Below are 21,700 nucleotides of genomic sequence, written 5' to 3'. Positions count from 1 at the left end.
CTCTTTTGTGTTTGAAGGTTGCATTGCATGCTTTGTTTACTCTTGGAAATTTTCAAGAATGTCAAAAGATTATATACGAACTTTTGTTTTCTATTTGGAGAGATTGGATATTGTTACCGGCTGAAAAAGAAATAATATAATGCATGTTATGAGTTGTTTCTCTTGATTCCTTCTGGTGTGATTTCTCTTTGGAGAGGCAATACTGCTAATGTTATCAGATACTTCCTCACTCAGGCTCTGAACTTTGCTTTTAAAAAGGACAAAGTTGCCTGCTGGAAGTGCCTACTTGATCTTCATCTTTATTAACAGAATGAAAAATGTTTTTAATTGGATGTAAAGTGGTAACTCGTCAAGCATAATGATCCATAATCCCTGGCTATCTCTCCCTATGCTTTCAGAAATAGGCCTTTCATCAAACACTAAACAAATGCACTAGAAATGTCTAGAGAATTTAAGTAAAGAAAGAAAAAATTGTACCTGTAACATATATTGATTCTAGTTGTTACTGAGAACAGAAGCCAGCAGAATAATAAAGTGGATGGATCTTTTTGAGGTGCAAGAAGCAAAGAGGGATGCAGGAAAGTAAAAGCCTTTTCTTTTTCCTTTTGATGCTCGGCCATTTAAATGGGACTTGCTTTGGGCAGAATTGCTGGTACACCCAGCAATTTTTTAAAATCACTATTATACCCCTCTGTTATAAGTTGTTGTTCAGTGCTTTCCTCCTTCATGCGACCTTGTTTTTTTTCCTTCACCTTCGTTCTCGTGATAGGTATTCCGTGAGAGTTTTTCATTTGTTCTTGTGTCCACTTTGGTTGAGGTGCATTGTTTTCGGTGGTTTGCCTGCAAGTGGTGGTTGTGGCAGATGTTGGTTTGACCATTAATGGTGGAGGTAAGTTCTTGATTTGATTTTTTTCGCATAATACTTTTGGATTGATAATTCGTATGTTATATAAAATTTTCGAATTGATAATCTGTTTTGTATAACTTACGGATTAGTAATCCGTAAGAAGCATACGGATTGTTAATCTATAAGTTTTTTTTTAAAATTTATTTGTTATTTTTATAAATTTATTTTATTGTTTAATTAGATAAAATTAGAATTGTTAATTAAAAAACTATTAAATAGATATAGTTTAAATATTCATTTGAAAGTTGTAGTTTGTATAGTTTGAAAGTGATATTAATGTGAAAAGAATCTATACATAAATTAGTGTTTTTTTTCATTTTTAATTTAATGTATTATATTAATAAATACAGTAAAAAAATGCAAAAATTATATGATAGTATAATTATGGTGTGGTTATGGATTATTTGTTTTTCAATGTTTTGTTAAGATAAACAAAGATCAGTGGATATATGACAATATAATGTTTGAAGAAGTTGATATGAATGAACAAAATGAAGAAGAAACTGGTGTGAATGAAGAACATGTTGATTGTTCTGATGCGTTCAATACTTCTGAGGTATTAATATGATTGTCCCTTGAAGACTAAACTTGTATGGATTGCATTATAGGTGTTTGCTACCCGTGATGATGTTCTGCATTTGGCTTAATCTATTTCTTATGAAATTGGTTTTTGTGGCGGTGATTATGGGCTCCATCTAATATGTCCGACAAATAAAGAGATAAGTTCAAACTCTTTGAATGCACGATGGTCACCATAGGAAATCCAACACACAGCATCGCACGTCAATCTATTCAAACGCTTGCGATACGTTGACACTGGTAATGCCTTCCCAGACTTCCAACGACAGACACGTGATTTTCTTTCATGATAATCTTGGACAACAATAGAAGAAGCAACAGAAGGAAAGTGTTCGTAAATCCAACACTGCACATATTTTAAAAACAACAAAACAATGAAAATAATACTCAATATAAACTAAAGAACTAAAAAAAATTAAAATTACCTGTAAAAGTGTGATATATTCTACAAGTTGCTTAACAGTGCCCTTTGATGCATCATTCAAATTGTCATACATATGGACCAGTGTAGCACCTCCCCATGCGTAACTTCCACTCTGCATCAGGTCACGAAATGCGTCCAAGAATATCACATGAACGTGTGTGACAATCTTGTTAGCAAAAAGTGTGCAACCTACCAAATGCAACAAATATGCTCGACCTGCTATAGTCTACTGTGCTACGTCACATATGCTCCAATATATGTCTTACAACTAGGATAGCCTAACATATTCTGCATGACATTATACTGTCTCAACTCTTGCTTCTTCTGAACTAACTTCAAGCAATTCAACTAACAGCAAGATGACTTCGTCCACATGAAGAGCCTCGAAGTTGTGGAAGACCCATGTAATCGGCAGATGTAGCAACGATGCCACATTGTCGAGGAAGATGGAAATTACTAGTTTTCTTATGCCACCTCTCCACAAATGCCGATATAAGTCTCCGATCACCAGTGTCCAACGAACATGTAATCAAAGGACTTAATCCTCTGGCAGCCACTAAGTCTTCAATCTCTGGAGCATGCCTATCAAATTTCTCAACATTTCTTCCATGGGAGGATCACTTCAGCTCAGGACGTTGCTGAAAATCATAATCTAAATCATTTAAACAATAATAAAAAATACTTACAAAAATATTATTTATTTAAAAATATAAATACCTCTCCATTTCAAACTTTCACTACCACATGATAAACATAGTCCATCAAAATTGATATGTCGTGGAAACCGCCTGGAAAACCTTCGGGATCAGTAACTACATCATCAAGAGCTACTTCTTTAGGTTGTTCATGGACCTTGTCATGAACATGATTCACATGTTGAACGTCCTCAACAACAGGTACAACTTCTCGTTATCTACGTGCAAATACTATGGGCCTTCGATGTTGGGGGCTTCATCCACATCACCATTAACTTTTCTCCCTAGGGCTTTTCCTATAATCATGCTTAAAACCTGACCCAAACCTCTTATTCTAACAATAATCTGCACATTAAAACAATCATAATAATTTATGTAAGTGTTCAAACAATATTTCAATTAATTACTATTTAATAATTCACAAATAATTTTTTTTTTATTTTTTAAATAATTTTTTATTACTTAATATATTCATAAATGCATATAATTTTTTTTTTCAAATATATAGAGTTGACAACACAAACTCTAATAAACTTAAATTAATGACCAAAATGTAACTATAATTTTGGTTTTTAATTCTAATAAATCACTATTTTATTTTTCAACAAATTACTATGACAATAACTTTAACTTTTTTTAAAATAATGAAATTTTTTTAATTTTATACTTTCGTACACGATTTATATAAAATTTTAATACTATGACTGTAATAATATATACGACTATATCAATAAAATTGGAATTTACAAATTTATATTTTCTTGTTAATCTAAATTGTAAAATTTATATTAATAAAAATTTGGCATTTATGATATCTAACAAATTTATAATTTTTTTTAAATATCAAATATAACAAAATTACTTATAATTTTTTTAAAAAATTAAATCAAAATAATATATACATTTATTTTAAAATAAACAAATTACTTAATTTCTTAATTAAAAACCAACTTCAAAAAACAAATATAATCAATTAAATTAAAAATACACAACAATATTTATTTATTACAATTTTTTTAACAAAAATATTAATTTATTAAAAATTTTAAAAAAATTAAAATAATTTTTTCTTTCAGATTTAAATAAAAAAATTAAAATAATTTTATTGATTGAATAATTTGTATAAGTCATACGTATTAACAATCCATATGAACTATACAGATTCGTAATCCGTATAAGACATACGATTGACAATCTATATGCTTTATACAAATTCTCAATCCTTGCTCACGTAAATGCAGAAATAAAAAGAGGAAGGAACCCAGACCACTTACAACGGCGAAAAATGACAACCACGGCGGGGCACGAAGTGGCGAGACAACACAGACGGACGAGGTACAGATGCTCAAAATCATGTAGATGACACAAAGGAAGAAGAAGAAGACTGAATAGTGCACGTGAGGAAGAATGCTTTTTAAAATTTTAAGTGAATGACATTTTCGCCTCTTTACTTAAAATACTTGGTATAACAGTAATACGACTATGATTACGACTATGATTGGTGCCCAACACAAAAGCCCATTTAAATCCATTGTAAGAAAATAAAAAACAATCTACCAAGAAAAAACGAAGAAGATAAAACACCATTTTAATTATTGAATGTATAAAAACCTTATCATATTAATTCCTAAGACTAAAGAAAATCAAAATAAGTTTCTATGATATGAAATAAGACATTAATCAAAATATATTAATTAATCACTTAAAGTCACTGTCACTTTTTAAATTTTGGACTAAAGCCTAAAGTGATTGATAGATTATATTGTCAGATTTTTTATTTTATTTTCTTCACTTGTGCAACAACTTTATACACCCTCAGGATCCGAATGATGTTTTATTCAAAAAGTAAATAAATGAATAATACATTGGACATTCATGCCCACCTACTAGAATCAATGTGCAGTCCATTTACAACATATCAACAACAATAAGCAGCTAAAAAAGAAAGAAAACATATCACAATTTTGTGTGGCAGCAGAGTTAATTAGATAGTTGTACAGTTGTTGTATTATCATGGTAAGATAGTAATATGACAGAAACAAGCTTCTTTTTGACTTTTAGAGTTACGTACCTAGCTAGCACAATGAAAAAAGCCAAAAGAGGAGAAAGTAGTCATCATCATCATCATCTTCATCTTCTAGCTAATTAATTGCCCCCATAACTTTGAAAATTGAGTTCAACAAGGTCATATCATATGATCATCATAACGTTCTGTTCCCTTAAGTTGAAAATTGCTGTGCAAAATGAATCTATAATACTGGCTATTCAGAAGGGGCAAAAATCAGAAATCAAAAGAGGGGACATTCTGTGAGAGCATCCAATAGCATCGAGTAATTCATTTGGTATTTTTTTTTCTTAATCTTCTGTTGGGTTCATTTTTCTCATACATGCTTGCCATTTCTTCTTGTCTAGGTCTCTGTTAATAAGCTTAGGGTTAAAAGTGTTTTTTTTTTCCTCCTGTTATGTTATGTTTAAACACCCAGTGCACTAAAATATGATTTTTGCGGGCCAAGTAATTGAAACCACAACCTTGGCTCAAAACTAACTGTATCTATCAATTAGGGGAGTGCATTTAGCAACTGCAATGTTGTGAAGGCTTTTTTGAGTTTTCTTCCACTGCAATCTCAAAACATTTTTCATCTTGCAACGCTTCTCTTTATCTGGCGCCCTTCTCCACCTTTATTTTGCAATGCATTAGCCGCATTCTTTATGTAGGAGAATGTCTATGGAGAAAAGGAGATTACAATAATGATAAATAACTGATAATCAAAATCAATCACAATAAAAAATTATAATATTTTTGAAATTCTTTCAAAAAGATTACTGTTTTATTTGTGCCTCATTACACTCACAACAGTAAAAGAGCCACTAGCTAGCAAGTTGCAAGCTAAACTTTGCAGAAGGGGAAGACCATGTTTTCTGTTTGTGTTTTGATCTTTTATTTTTGTTTTAAATATAACTTTTTTATTTATTTACCAAGAATAACAAGTATATTTTTTCTTTCGAACAAGGGATAACTTTACACGGATAATGGAAATTAAGTAATTGAAAATTTGTGCAGCTTAAACCACCAAATTAAAAATTTAAAAATTCACTTTCACTGCTTCCAAATTGAAATTTGTTATCCCATCCCGGTTGGATATTAGATGTTCCTGTCTCAACCCTGGTTCAAATTTATAAAATAAGTTTTATTTTAAAAAATTATATTAAAAATTTGATTTTTTAAAAAAAATAAATGAATTATCACATATTTATTTTTAATTATTTATATATTAATAAATTTATTGTAATGCATTTGTCTACAAAAATTCAACATGTTTATTGAGCATTTTTCTTTTTAAAATAATAATAAAAATTTAAGTAAGATGTATTCAAATACAAGAAAATTCAGCATTTGTCTTTTTCATATTTAATATTAGATAAGAAGAGTTGCGTGGCAAACATGCTGATTGGGCATTCTTTTACACGCACAGAAAACAACAACATTTGTCTTATTAAAAGTATGGCAACCACAACAGGTTTGCAATAGCTGACTTGAAAGTTGACACTGAAGATGGGAGAAACTACAGAAAGGTGTAGCACATTGGCATTGTAGCTTCTTCTTTTATCTTTTTTGTGTTTGGTTTTAGACACCCAAATTCCAATTCTACTGTTGAACTTAAATTTTACATTTGTTGAACCCTTTCACCTTTGTGGGGTGGGGGTTGAGTTTGTCAGGTATGCAGTTGTGACAGGTGCAAATAAAGGAATTGGATTAGAGATAGTTAGACAATTAGCTTCAGCTGGAATCAAGGTGGTGCTCACTGCAAGAAATGAAGAGAGGGGTATCCAAGCACTGCAAACACTCAAGGACTCAGGTCTATCTCACCTTGTACTGTTTCATCAAGTTGATGTGGCTGATGCAACAAGTGTAGCTTCTCTGGCAGATTTTATCAAATCTAAATTTGGAAAACTTGATATTCTGGTAACATGCAACTTTGATTCTCCTCTCCTTTTTCTTGATTGTTTGGTTGTAAATGAGAGTCTGTCAAAGCAATCCTATAAGTCTGCATGCAATTACTTTTCTGTTTTTATGATTCTGAATATTAATTTTTACTCTTCTCTTAGTTCCCATTGCATGTTGGTTTGATCATCTTGCTACTGCTGTTATTCGTTGTTAGAATGTTAGTTGTTGTTCTGCATGTTAAGAATGCGCGAGTTCTGTTTTACTTTATTTTAAAATTTGGCGTAAAGTGTGTTCATTTAATGTATCAGATTATGTTCCTTGCTTCTTGTATTACGTTAACATTTGGTGCTAAGTAAGCTTCAGTTTCTGTTTTATCAATTTGGGAAATTTCTTACATATCTAGTTATGGAGTTATGATAAATTTTCTTGATTGATTGCCTTAAAGGGAATCTCATGACCTCTCAGTTTGGTGTATGCATATTTCATTAAGAAAAGTTGTACAATGCAGGTTAACAATGCAGGGATTGGTGGAGCTGTAATTAAAGACACAGATTCATTCACTTCACTTCTCTTGAAGCGTGGGGCGAGTATCTTTTCCTTTTTTGGGTTATGAGAAGAGCTTGGTGTGAACTCTTATGACGAGCATGCCCTGTATAAATATAAATACACTGAAATTGGATTATTAAAATCTTATGTTGAAATTCTAAATCCACTATAGATGTGGTCAAAGTAGAGAAGAACTTAAAAAAAAGAAAACTTTTACTAATTCTGATTGGAGCTTTGGCATTTCAACAATGTTGTATGTCAATGAGAAATCTGGCAGTTAGAAAGGTTGTGATTGGTTTTATTTTAGGGCAGGGGATGTTGTTAGGGATTTGAAAAACTACTGTCATAGAGTATTGAGTTTGTCATTATTCTGCAGGCAGCACCAGAAGAAGATGTGACAAAGGCAATCACTCAATCATATGAGTTGGCTGAAGAATGCTTGCAAATAAATTACTATGGTGCTAAAACAACTGTAGAATCCCTTCTGCCCCTCCTCCAGTTATCTGATTCACCGAGAATTGTGAATGTATCATCAACTATGGGGCAGTTAGAGGTAGGCTATTAATTTATAATTGTATCTCGTCTCCTTTAATTTGCTTGAGGTCATATTGCTTAATCATGTAAAATTCAGAGTTTGCCAAAAGGATCATGGGCTAGAGAAGTCTTCAGTGATGCCAATATCATCACTGAAGAGAAAGTGGATGAAATATTGAAGAAGTTTTTGAGAGATTTCCAAGAAGGCTCATTAGAAAGTAATGGGTGGCCAAGACATCTGGGTGCTTATATTGTCTCTAAAGCTGCTATGAATGCGTATACTAGAATCCTTGCTAAGAAATACCCTTCATTCTGCATCAATAGTGTTTGCCCTGGTTATGTCAAGACAGATATAACTGCCAACACTGGCCTCTTAACAGTTGAAGAAGGTGCAGCTAGTCCTGTGAGGCTAGCATTGCTTCCCAATGGTAGTCCATCTGGCCTTTTCTATTACCGGAGCGATGTGGCTTCCTTTTGATTAGGAATGCAATTTCATGGTTTGAGGGCAATATGCATTGCTTTTACTTCTCAATTTATTGAGCCTATTTCAAGAACATTATAGTATGTTGTATTTGGATCACATCATTATCATGGTTTCAGTTTCTGATTCTGCACAACACACCATGTTTATTGAGCATTTGTCAAGCACATTATATTATATCATGCTGTATTTGCAATTTTACATCATATCATTGTCATGTTGCAAATTTATTTTATAATTATACATTATATCATGTTGTATGCCATTGGCAGTGTCCTAGTTTGTCTATGGATGTATAATGGTTTGGTGTACAACAATATATATATATATATATATATATATATATGCATCATAATTTTGATTAGTCATCCTTAAATGTCAGCTGAGGATGTATGTAGCATTGACATTGTTCCATATTCTTTGGCTTTCGAAAAGCACGTATAGTATGGCGTCATATTTCCATTGTATAATCATGAGTATGACAAGTAGTGGGTTTTTTTTTTCATATGTATACTTTTTTAATGTGATATATTCCTAAAACACACTACTTTAGTAAAAATTTCTTAAACTACACCACTTTGATGGAAAGTTAAGGAAGTCGAGTTTGGCCACCCTAACTTTCGTACATTGATTTTTTTTAAAAAAATTTAAATTATTAAAATAATATAACTATTATATTATATAAATATATTTTTAATTGGTTTTAAAAATACGTTTTTATTAAATTAATTTTTATAATAAGAAAATAATATTATTAAATATAATTATTTTTTTATACTACATTATGAATATAATACTTAAGCAATCACATCTGGCTAAGAAAAAATCTAAAATAAAGATATGTTAAAACAATTGTTTCTGTTATAGTCATATTGTCAGCAAATTTCACATTATTTTCTATTTTTTTTCATTCATTTTCGTCTCATGCACCTCGCACGACCCGCTGTCCTCTTTCTCCTTGAGTTAGGACCGCACCGATCTCCTCATATCCCATGTTAATTCGTGTGGAGACAACTTCATAATTAATTCAATAAAAAAATATTTTTAAAACCAATTAAAAATATATTTATATAATATAATATTTATATTATTTTCATAATTTTAATTAAAAAAAAATCAATTTACGGAAGTTGGGGTTGGGGTGACCAAACCTAATCCTTCTCGGAAGTTGGGGTAACCAATCCTGATCCTTCGTTTTCCATCAAAGTGGTGTGGTTAAGGAGATTTTTGCTAAAGTAGTGTATTTTAGGAGTATATGATATTAAAAAGGTATACATATTAAAAAAAAAAAAACTTCTGCAACTCCATATATTTGAGAATGGTTTCAAATGAGTAGTTTTAGTAGTACTTATCACTCACACTGAATCGCATGTCTTATCCTAATATTATACATTGAGTATTTGATTTTATTTTAAATTTTATCCTTTCAAAAAATTTGATTTAACTATTAGACTCAAAAAAATCTTTTTTTATTTTTATTTTTATTTGTAATTGTCTACTTGGTTTTTTCTAACCTATTTTATTTATCTTTATTTATAATTATTTACTTAGTTTTCTTAGTTTGTTATATCTTTTAATCTATCTTTTTTTATCTTTATTTTTAATTGAATTTCATATTTTTTTTAAAGAAATCAATAGTTAAAAATAACATTCATATGAAAAAAAATTCATTAACTTGTAATTGTCTACTTGATTTCAAGATAAATATATTTTATTAATGAGCAAAATAGATACATGGACGAACTATTTCACTTTCATACGATATTTTTCAATTTATAATTTTACAAATTTATATTAAAATTTAACTTAATTTTGTATAAAAAGAAATTAATAAAATGACAAATGTTTAAAAATATTTTTAAAGTTGATGAAAATACACTAAAACTATAAAAAAAATTGTTATCTAATTAAAAATAATCATATCCAGTAATTTTTTAGTTGAGTTTTTATAATAAATTTCAAATAGTCATATTGTTATCTTGTAGAAGAAGATTACAAATATATTTTACTTGATTAGGTAGGAAGGTGCCGAATGCCAAAACCTATATAAAGGAAACTGGGAAACAGGGTGACAAAAGAAAGAAAGAAAGAAGAAAAGTTGAATTGAAAGTGTTAGAAGAGAATAATGTCAGGAGTGAACAACAGGAGTGAGCTTTCTCCATTGGATCAAGGAAACAAGACTCTCACTCGGCGTGGGAGATGGAGTCAAGAAGAACACATGTACTGTTTTCTTTCTTAATATTGTTCTTTCATTCTTTTTCTCTCAATCATTAAAATATTTATGCCATTCTGTAGGTTGTTTCTCTTGGGACTTGAGATATATTCAAGGGGAGATTGGATAAACATTGCAACAAACGTTGTTAAGACAAGAAGTCCAACTCAAGTGGCTAGTCATGCCCAAAAGTATTTTTATCGTCAGGCCTCCAACAATACAGGCAAAAGAAGAAGCATTCATGACATTACCATACAACACCCCATCCCTCTCCTGAATTTCCCTGCTTCTCCAAACACCAATCTTGCAATGCATCACTCATTCCCTCACCACATCAATCAACAGAATCAGGGTTTTTCTTCAAATCTTCCAATGCATCATCTCTCAGTCCCTTACCACTTCAATCACCAGACTCAGGTTTTTTGTTCAAATCTTGCAATGCAGCAGTTTCATGGAATTCCTCATTCAGTCCCTCAGCACATCAATCAGCAGAATCAGGTTGGTTCTTCAAATCTTGCAATGCAAGAGTTACTTGGAAGGCATCTCTATGTCCCTGACCACATCAATCACCAGAATCAGGCTGTTTCTCCCAATCTTGCAATGCAACAGTTACATGGAGTTCAGCATTCAGTCCCTGGCCACATCAATCAGCAGAATCAGGTTTCTTCTCCAAATCTTGCAATGCAACAGTTACATGGAGTTCAGCATTCAGTCCCTGGCCACATCAATCAGCAGAATCAGGTTTCTTCTCCAAATCTTGCAATGCAACAGTTACATGGAGTTCAGCATTCAGTCCCTGACCACACCAATCAGAAGAATCAGGTTTCTTCTCCAAATCTTGCAATGCAACAGTTACATGGAGTTCAGCATTCAGTCCCTGGCCACATCAATCAGCAGAATCAGGTTGCTTCTCCAAATCTTGCAATGCAACAGTTACATGGAGTTCAGCATTCAGTCCCTGGCCACATCAATCAGCAGAATCAGGTTTATTCTCCAAATCTTGCAATGCAACAGTTACATGGAGTTCAGCATTCAGTCCCTGATCACATCAATCAGCAGAATCAGGTTTCTTCTCCAAATCTTGCAATGCAACAATTACATGGAATTCATCATTCAGTCCCTGACCACACCAACCAGCAACATTAGGTTCCATGCAATTTTCTGTTGTTTAGTATAAAAAGTCTTACGTATCTTTTGTACAATTTTTAAAATAATTTTTGAATTTTAATTTTGTTTTTGTTTACGGAATCGGGATGCTACTTGAGACTTTTTTTTATTTTTAAATTTATCAGCTTCTATATAAATTGACGTCAAGGCTCAATTATAATTTTTTTTGGGAGAATTATGGATTTTTTTTTTAAATTCCTAGTTGAAATTTTTTATATATATCATTTGATGTAAAATTGACTTAATGATTCATAATTTGATTCATGATTTGTAACCTTGATTCTAAGGATTTTATATAATGAAAATATGTCAAGTTTCAACTCATTCAATAGTCACCAAATGATATCCTCTTTATGATTTTATGATCCTCGGTTGTCATTATAAAGAATTATATTTTAATAATAGTACACTCAAATTTCTTTCTCACGTACCATGACTATTAGTGGTCACATAATGTGAATAATAATTTCTATTTGCTTCCCTAATTTGTCCATGGGGATACTATCATATGACAAATATAAATATGAGATGTAGGAATATTGCCACACAAGAAAATGGAATGGATGTGATGTTCAACTTGCTTACTTCTACATCCTATAAGTGGATCCTTTCATTCATAAGAACTTCTGTCAGCATTAAAATCCCCCCTTTGATGTGTTTATGTGCTAGGTATTGCAATATTGGAAACAAATTATGTGAAATAAAACAAAGTCATGTTAGAAATGTCATTGAAGGATTGCTTTTTGAGAATTGTTAGGTAAACTCATACAACTGAAATATTGAGAATGAAAGTATTAAATATAAGGAAAAAGAGTTATAAGATGTACATTAAGGCATTATTAAAAAATGCAAAAACTATATTGACAAAGGGACAAAGATATGGTAGATACCAATTTTCTTTTTAAAGAGAGAAAACTGTATAGTAATCAGATGAGTCAAAATAGTTTAATACATCAACATGGACAATATTTGACACTTGAGGGACAACCTCTCCTATCCAAAAATTATCCATTTTTCTCACACACAACTAAGTGAGTCATTTTGTTGCATAATTTAGCTATTGAAAGTCACATGTAATCACATCAAAATAAGTAAGATTATGTACAGACCTCTTTTTTCGAGCATGTGAAACCTGTTAATAGTATGTCTCATAAATAACATCAGTGAAATGTCAAGTAGCAATAATCTCAATACTATACCTTAGTGCTAGGGCCTCAGCTTCCTGGATATTGTAAGAATATATGTGGAAGGAAATGTGTGGAAGGAAATGAGTAGTTGCAGCCAAAATTTGGCCTTCATGATACTCTAGGTCCTGCGCCAACTCCTTTCCTAACTTCTCATGAAAATTATCCTTCGTGTGGTTTGGTTCAAGTGCCTTCTACAGAATTTTGTTGTTGGATCTTTCTTGATTGGCTCCTCCGATGGGGAAGTCTTAGTCTCTCTACATTATACAAAGCTTGTTCCACTACCATGTTATTTGGTTAAAAACAATGAAGATATAACATCATAAATGTGAACAAAGTGAAGAATTTATATAAGATTGGTATTTACTATATAAGCAACCCCAATGATCATAAAAAAATAAGGAGCTAAAGTTTTGTAATTAATTACTCTAGCAATTCTTGTATGGAAAGTAATTAGAATGCTCGAGCAGAGTTGCTTAGTGTTCCAAAAAAAAAAGGCACAATACTCAGAGGATAAGTTGTATCCTAATCCAGATGTATGTGAAATGGAAGAGGTTTTAAATGGGAAGGGAAGACTTATTCTTAGACCAAACCTTCTATTCTGAAACGGGGAGAAGGAAAAGGATGTTTCTTCATCGGACAGAAAATACAGAAACATGTTGCCAAAGAGAAGAGGGGCAGAGGTAGAAATTCCCTGCAGAAGTTGAAAAGAAAAAAGATGAGAAACTTAAAAAAGGACAAAGGAAGAATAAAAAAAAAATGAAGGAACATAGGTGACACTGTGATATAAACACTTCTAATAAACTTTGTATGTAATCAAATCAATGGTGTTAAAAGGACCTGGACATTTACACACTAATAAGAAAGGTTTTATATAAGAACGTTCCAAAACTATTTCCTTTATAACAACTAAATCTTTCATCTTAAAAGCTCTGAACATGAATGATAAATATAAAGAATGACAGAAAAGACAAACAACTACATCCACCACAATACAATGATCACAATGTTTTGTAAACAATCTCCAAAGCTATTTTGAAACGTAAGTCACACTATGATACTAATAAACACTTTTAATACAAACCAACAAACGTTGTATGTAATTGAATCAATGGTGTTAAAAGGACATGGACATTTACATACTAATAAGAAAGATTTTATATAAGAGTGCTCCAAAACTATTTTCTGCATAATAACTAAATCTTTCATCTTAAAATCTCCAAACATGATAAATATAAAGAATGACAGGAAAGACAAACAACAACATCTATTCTTAGACCAAAACTTACTATTTTGAAATAGAAAGGATGTTTCTTCATCGGACATAAAACATGTTGGCAAGAGAAGAGGGGCAGAGACAAATATTCCCGCAGAAGTTGAAAAGAAAAAAAATGAGATAGTTGAGATAAAAAAGGACAAAGGAAGAATATAAAAAAAAGCTGAAGGAAGAAATGTTCTAGTGGGGATTTAGAATTGTCTCCAAAGTCTCAACGATAAAAGATATATGATTCTGTCTTCTTGTGAAATTAGTAAAATGAAAATAAAAGAAGATTAGAAGCTCATTGTGATATAAACACTTCTAATACAAATCAGCAAATGTTGCATGTAATCAAGGTGTTAAAAGGACCAAGACATTTAGATACTAATAAGAAAGATTTTATATAAGAATGCTCCAAAACTATTTTCTACATAATAACTAAATCTTTTGTCTTAAAAGCTCCGAACATAGTAAATATAGAGAATGACATGAAAGACAAACAACTACATCCACCACAATACAATGATCACAATGTTTTGGAAACAATCTCTCGGGTTATTTTTCTTTCTTTTTTTTTAATTCTAATATTTTTAGTATTGAATGAATGTAATTTTTACTAAGCTAATGCGATTCTCAACCAAACCAAACACTAACATCAATTTCACAAAATAAAAATGCATTTTAGAAAGGAGAGAAGCAAAGGAAAACAAAAACTTATCTTGTCTAAGGGGTGCATGCGGAGCTCCTCTATGAGCTCGTTGTCGGTGTCCTCATGCTTTCTCTTTAAATAAAGAAGAACATAGGAATAAAAATGTAAAAGGTGGAGAGAAATGAGAAATAAACTACATAATCCATTGAGATTCAAATTCAAATTTCAAAAACCTACACTCAAAATGTAGTGAGAAGACAAACAAAATTCAAATTCAAAATTGTGTAAATGTTCACTTTTCAAAAAAATGGTGTTTGCAAAAGCATGAAAATGGAAGCAGATTTACATTGATTCGGACGAAGAAAATTAACACTTATATGAAAATACTCCTTCTGTGCTGCTGTAGGTGTATACAAATATAGATAAAACTTTTGGGTCATCCTCCCCAAAATTGCTATTTGTGTGTTGGTGTTACTTTGTTACACAGTATGATAAGTTTGCAAATGAAGGCAGAATTTGAATGTAATTTTGTTTGCTTGTGGAGGTTTGTTTGTAGTGTAATTGAGTTTCCTCAAATTGCTAATTTTTTAACATGATTTTTTTTATTCTGATGCACGAGGTGCTGACACATGTATTTTTTTTTCAATAGAAGTAATTTTTGAATCCTCAAATGTTAGTATATATATATATATATGGATCCATACAATTAATCATGAAATAAAGTAACTGTGAGCTATATGATAGAAAGAAATAAAGTAGTACCAATAAAGAAAGTGTCTAAAAAATTATATAATTTTATTGTATAAATGTCATTTCAATATTTTTCATAATACTGATTAAAAAAAATATGGGATTGTCTTTTAAATAAAAGGATAATTGCTCGTTTTTCAAACCGAGTAATTTGAATGCATTTCTAAGAAGAAAAAGAAAACATGGTTTTGTTTGAGAATAACTTTTTCTGTTATTTTATTGTGTTGTTAACAAAATTAAGGAGATGAAAATGCTTGCACTATAACGACCCTCATGTGAAACGTTTTATGACACAGAGCCTAAAAAAAATCTTGTCGTATGAACACGTGGTCCCCTTCCCGACCCTGAAACAATAAGCTCCAAAAAGCATAGCTAGACATGACAATGGGGCGGGTCGGATCCGGGTATTGTCTCCTCAATCCTTTATTTCGACTCCTCAACATATCCCTCGTACTCGTACCCGATATCCAAGGGTTTGAGTTTATTGTCCCATCCCCGTACCCGTCGGGTATCTCCAACCCCGTTTCACGCACCATTTAAAAAAATATTTTTTTTTGTAAAAAAATATTAAAAATTTGATTTTAGAAAAAAATAAATTGATTGTTAAACATTTATTTTTAACTACTTATATATCAATAAATTTATTATAATGTGTGTGTCTACATAAATAGTTAAGAAAATAATATTAAATTATGTAAAAAATTTAAAATAAAATTAACTAGTAATAAAAATTATATGCCTTTTGATTAAATTATGCAAAAATTCTAAAGATTTTAAGTGGCGGGGCGGGTTCGGATTCGGGGTCGGGACGGGTCTAGTAATCCCATACCCGTACCCGTACCCGACTTTTGGTTATCGGAGAAAACCCGAATCCGAATCCATACCCAGTCAATTCGGGTATTACTCGTCAAAGTCGAGACGGATTCGGAAGGGTACCCACGAGTACAGATTTTCTTGCCATGTCTAAGCATAGCACTTGTGCTTCTTGTTTTTACTCTTACATTTTTAACCTCGAAGTTCTAAGAGGAGATGGAAGTGGTTGATGCTGTAAGTGTAGCCGACAGATTTTACAAAATCCGAATTGGGGAAACAATAATTTTTGGTAATCAAAGGATGATCAGAATGATACAAATCATAGGCATAAGCCAAATAGAGCGAATAATTCTCAAGATATATCATTAAAACATGAGAATCATACAATGGAAACTTACACTTATTTATATATAGAGTTGATTGTGTTAATTGTCTCTCTAACTAACTTTAACTGATTTATTAATTTTCTATAACCTATATTAACAATAAAGGACTCAAACAAAAGTGCTTATATGTTACAATTGATATCTTTTTTTTGGGTCGCCATGTTTTTTGCACGAAGTACCTACGTATACATATGGTGTTTAATTTTTTTTTCTATATTAATAAATGCAAAAATTGGCATGATTTTGCAAAAAAAAAGTAAATGATATTTTTTATGCCTAGTTAAATACTGAATGAAGAAATTTAGAATTTTTTTAGTTGATTTCTTGTTAAATTATTAAAAATTGAAGTACCAAAAGTCCAAATTAAAAATGATCAAACCCATCTAGACAGATAAATGTGAAAAAAAAACATCTTTAATTTATCCTTTTAAATTTATATGTGTTCTAATACTGTTTTTTTTTAAAAAAATCTTATAAAATCATCCTTCATTATTTTGTCATTGATTTAATTTTTTAAACATGTTATCACCAAATTAATTTTAATAATATTTTTTATAAACTTATAGCTAGAGCAATATTTTATATCTTTACTTTTTGGAAAACTAATTTAATGATTATATATATATATATAATGCATTCAGTGAATATATATATATATATATATATATAGAGTGAGAGAGAGAGAGAGAGAGAGAGAGAGAGAGAGAGAGAGAGAGAGAGAGAGAGAGAGAGAGAGAGAGAATTAGTGGGGAAGAAAACACCTGAGAGAAACAACCAAGAACTAGTGTTCTCAAATTAATAAGAAATAGCCAAGAAAGAAATAAAAATGCATTCGATTTTTTGCATAATTTTGTCATTTCATGAGACAAGAAAGTGGAAGAGAGGAAGATAATAATCCAACGACTTCTTTTCTATAATATAATAAGAAAAAAATTATACAACGACGCTATCAGTATAAAAACCATCACTATATCAAAATTCATTAAGGAAAATAAATTTATTAATTTTTATGATAATTATTTTAAAAATTATATTAATAATGAAATTGAACGAAAGTGTAAATTGCATTATCATTAAATTCATATATTATTATTATTATTATTTTCTTAAAAACTTCAAAATAAGTAAAACATTTTTTCCTTTTCACTTTTTAATCCGTTCAAATAAGAGAAAAAAGAACTTGCCAAAATTGCGTTAAATGTGGCAAGACGAAAATCTAACTTTGTGGGATAATAAACTAGCCGGTGATAATGATTGATGAATGCATGGAAGATACTTTTCTGGAAGCTAGACTTTATATGTAATCGACGTGTTGAATACTTGAATTGTCCCAACCCAATTTCCCACAAGCCCATCTCAGTCAACGGAAAAGTTGCCCTAACTATTCTAACCAATTGCTCACACTCTCTCTCTTTATTGCCATTCATCTGCTTTCTTTTTTAATTTGTTCATTATTTCTTTAGCTTTTTGTTTAATGAAACAACTCACACATGTTTTAGGTCTACTGTGTTTTTTATATGAATAACTTGAATTTGAACTGTTCACGTCCACTTCATGTTTTGATAGAGTTGAAAATTTTTGCTTTGACCTTCTTAACAATTTCATGCTTTGTCATTATTTCTAGAACAATGAAAACTTCATATGTATTACTGACAATCTAGAACATGTATTAAGAAATCGTGAAAACATCAGTGAAAATTCAATGACAATCCAGTGTATATATACAAGGAGAGAAACATCTGAAATTTTGACTAAACCATGCAATTATTTTAACATATTATATTTTTGTTTCTTACTTCCCAACATAACAATTCAGGCTATATTGGACAAAAAAATGCTTCAAGATAAAAATAAATAAAAATGTTAAACTAGTTGAATTAAAAATGTTTAATAAAATTAATTAATGATGTAAAATAACATAAAAATACACGGTTTTTTAAATATATATACGTTTTGGTATTTTATTTGATTTTCAAAATCTTATAAATTTTTTCTAAATATAAAATATTTTATTAAAATAAAAAGCTAAAAACAAATACTATAATAGTGCAATAATTAAATAAATATTGTGATAATGAATGAATCATTTCATAGTTAAAAATAAACAATATAATGTTAAAGGAGACACTAAATGTATTGTTTTAGTTGAACAAGCTTAAAAGCTAATTAATCAAATAACAACAAGAATTTAATAATTATGTATTGAAAATATAAAATAATTTTATAATATAAAAATCAATAAATTTATTTTGCACATATTACATACAACTATATAGTATAAAATTATTGTATACATCCATGCATAATATTTATTCTCATCATATTTGGCACGACTTACAATGCAATTTTTCGTTAAATTCTTAAATCAAGGAACTTTTGGTATTATTAGAGGAGTTAAATGTCAAATTTTGATTTTGAAAGGTTAAATCAAATCAATCGATGAAGCATATCTTTAAATAGAATAGGTTGGCTTTGTAAAGTTAAACTGCGATATCTCAAATAATTAGGAGTTTGAGAAATATAAAAGCACTTAAGCATGTAATTAGAAATTTGATCTATTGGTTTGTGAACATGAAATTACATATGTTAAAAAAACTGAGTTTCTAAAAGAATATGATGAGGCAGAATTTTGTATGTTGTATTGATGCACAAAGACTGATTTATATACACAAAGCACACCGCTTGCTCTTCCTAGGGTAATTACACTAAATCCTTGAAAAATGGAAAATAGAATTGAAAGCAAATAATTACACCTTAATAATGACAGCAAATAAGTATCAGACCCATTTTGATTTTCTATCTTAAGTTTCCAATATTATCCTAATACCCCCCCTCAAGTTGGAGCGTGGAGATGAAGAACGCCCAACTTGGACAGCAAAGAGTCAAATTGACGTTTTCCTAGAGCCTTTGTTAAGATATCAGCTAGTTGTTTAGAAGTGTGAACATACAAAGGTTGGATGCTACCCTTGACAATTTCATCTCGCACAAAATGGCAATCAACTTCAATGTGTTTCGTATGCTCATGGAGGACCGGATTATTAGCAATATGAAGGGCAGATTGGCTGTCACAATAAAGTTGCATAGGATCAGTATGCTCAACACCAAGAGAGCTCAACAATCCTTTCAACCACTTGAGTTCGCAAGTAGCTGCAGCCATGGAGCGGTACTCAGCTTCGGCCGAAGATCGAGACACTGTAGTTTGCTTCTTAGTCTTCCAAGAGATGGGGGAACTACCCAACATCACAAAATAAGCTGTCAAAGATCGTCTAGTGAGGGGACAGCCTGCCCAGTCTGCGTCGCAGTAGCCATACAAGCGCAAATCACAATCAGTTCTTAGAAGAATCCCTTGACCGGGATTGCCTTTTAGGTACCGAACAACCCGAAGAGCTGCATTCCAATGCTCAATCTTTGGAGCCTGCATAAATTGAGCGAGGATGTGAACACAATACGACAACTCAGGGTGAGTAATAGTCAAATAGATAAGTCGTCCAATGAGACTCCTATATCCAGTTGGATCTTTGATGCCCTCCCCTTCAACAAGGGCCAATTGATGATTTTGTTCAATAGGAATGGTCGCAGGCTTTGCTCCCAGTAGTCCGCAATCAGATATCAAATCCAATGCATATTTTCTTTGCGAGAGAAAAATACCTGTAGCATTCCGAGCAACCTCAATGCCAAGGAAATATTTCAACTTTCCAAGGTCTTTCATGTGGAAACAGTGGCCCAAATAATCCCTGAATTTATGTATAGCATCACTTTGATTTCCTGATATAACTATATCATCAACATACACCAAGACATACAGCTCGGTGTTACGGCGGCGCAACATGAAAAGAGAATAATCAGAGTAGGACTGTTCGAAGCCATAAGTTTTCAAGGCATCCGACAATTTAGCAAACCAACATCTAGGGGCCTGTTTCAAACCATACAAAGATTTTCGAAGGCGACACACCTTACCGGGAGATTTCTTTTCAAAGCCAGGAGGCAATTTCATATACACTTCTTCCTCCAAGTCTCCGTGCAAGAACGCATTGCGAACATCCATTTGATGTAGTTGGAAGTTCTTGGCTGCCGCAATGGCTAAAAATGTTCGAACTGTCACCATCTTTGCCGTGGGAGCAAATGTCTCATTATAGTCAACGCCTTCAACTTGTCTGTTGCCATGAATAACCAATCTTGCTTTGTGACGCTCAATAGACCCATCTGAATTATATTTGATCTTATAGATCCATTTGCATCCTATAGCTTTCTTTCCCAGTGGTAAATCTTCGGTTGTCCATGTACCATTGTCCTCCAAAGCTTGAATTTCTTCCTTCATGGCATTTCGCCATTTCTCATCCTTAACAGCCTCGGCAAAAGAATTTGGCTCATACCCTGCAGTAATTGCTGCCAAGAAAGCACGGTGTTGTACAGAAAATTTGTCACAATTAATAAAATGTGCAATGGGATAACGCGTACCTGAGGATTTTGAATGAAGTGGTGAACTGGTCGAGAGGCTTACAGTCGCAGTGTGTGTGACATGATCCTTCAGACGTGTAGAGGGATTCTTGATTCTATGTCCCCGACCAAGAAGTTCATCACTTCGAATACTCTGTTGAGAATCCAATCTCTCACCTTGGTCTACATCTTCAATTGTCTCAGTTTGTTGCTCCATAACATGTACTTCCTCATGGTTTTCAATGTCCTGAACATCATTTCCCACAACTACAGCCCCCAAGTCGTTAGTAGTCACTACATTTCTTGTCTCATTCCTTTCCTCACATTCATCAATTGGATCAAGCGGCCATCCCCATTCATCTACGTGTGTTTCACTCACCTTGTCATTGCTAGAGAAGGGGAATATGTCTTCCACAAAGTTCACATTTCGAGATACAAAGTACTCTTCAGTTTCAATATCATACATTTCCCACCCCTTTTTTCCATAAGGGTAGCCTACAAAAATGCACTTCCGACTCCTACTATCAAATTTATCTCGCCCCCTATTTTCATTAAGAGCATAACACAAACATCCGAATGTTCGGATTTGTGTATATGCAGGCTTAGCATCAAACAACACTTCATAAGGAGTTTTCCCATCAAGTAGTGCAGAAGGAGTTCGGTTAATCAAATACGCAGCAGTAAGAATACGCTCTCCCCAAAATTTCAAAGGCAAATTGGCTTGAAACCTCA

General features: G+C 31.8%; 2 protein-coding genes across 4 annotated transcripts; both read left to right on the top strand.

Moving 5' to 3' along the window:
* Window positions 1–4,761: 4,761 nt before the first annotated feature.
* LOC102663482 ((+)-neomenthol dehydrogenase) lies at window positions 4,762–8,313 on the top strand. 3 transcript variants are annotated; one of them, XM_006583269.3, is made up of 6 exons: window positions 4,762–4,947; window positions 6,124–6,178; window positions 6,323–6,569; window positions 7,060–7,134; window positions 7,474–7,650; window positions 7,729–8,313. In XM_006583269.3, the coding sequence occupies exons 2-6, from the start codon at window positions 6,159–6,161 to the stop codon at window positions 8,107–8,109; spliced, it is 900 nt and encodes a 299-aa protein (XP_006583332.1). In that variant the 5' UTR covers window positions 4,762–4,947; window positions 6,124–6,158; the 3' UTR covers window positions 8,110–8,313. The 3 variants fall into 3 exon arrangements, with proteins under 3 accessions (XP_006583332.1, XP_014633324.1, XP_006583331.1); XM_014777838.3 differs by having other exon boundaries at window positions 4,780–4,947; window positions 6,079–6,178; XM_006583268.4 differs by having other exon boundaries at window positions 4,780–4,947; window positions 6,025–6,178.
* Window positions 8,314–10,133: 1,820 nt separating this feature from the next.
* Window positions 10,134–11,470, top strand: LOC102663223 (putative mediator of RNA polymerase II transcription subunit 12). Its single transcript, XM_006583267.4, has 2 exons — window positions 10,134–10,332; window positions 10,408–11,470. The coding sequence occupies exons 1-2, from the start codon at window positions 10,238–10,240 to the stop codon at window positions 11,468–11,470; spliced, it is 1,158 nt and encodes a 385-aa protein (XP_006583330.1). The 5' UTR covers window positions 10,134–10,237.
* The last annotated feature ends 10,230 nt before the right edge of the window (window positions 11,471–21,700 follow it).

This window comes from Glycine max, chromosome 7 (assembly GCF_000004515.6).
Source record: "Glycine max cultivar Williams 82 chromosome 7, Glycine_max_v4.0, whole genome shotgun sequence".
Classification (NCBI taxonomy): Eukaryota; Viridiplantae; Streptophyta; class Magnoliopsida; order Fabales; family Fabaceae; genus Glycine; species Glycine max.
The sequence above is the reverse complement of the archived record's forward strand: the minus strand, read 5'-3'. Positions and strand labels throughout refer to the sequence as shown.

Excerpts from the sequence above, each read along its gene's own strand:
- LOC102663482 (XM_006583269.3), top strand. The coding sequence starts at position 6,159 with ATGGGAGAAACTACAGAAAG. Across the intron at positions 6,570-7,059 it reads TTGGAAAACTTGATATTCTG|GTTAACAATGCAGGGATTGG; the intron begins GTAACATGCAAC and ends TGTACAATGCAG. Across the intron at positions 7,651-7,728 it reads CAACTATGGGGCAGTTAGAG|AGTTTGCCAAAAGGATCATG; the intron begins GTAGGCTATTAA and ends TGTAAAATTCAG.
- LOC102663223 (XM_006583267.4), top strand. The coding sequence starts at position 10,238 with ATGTCAGGAGTGAACAACAGGAGTGAGCTTTCTCCATTGGATCAAGGA. Across the intron at positions 10,333-10,407 it reads TGGAGTCAAGAAGAACACAT|GTTGTTTCTCTTGGGACTTG; the intron begins GTACTGTTTTCT and ends GCCATTCTGTAG.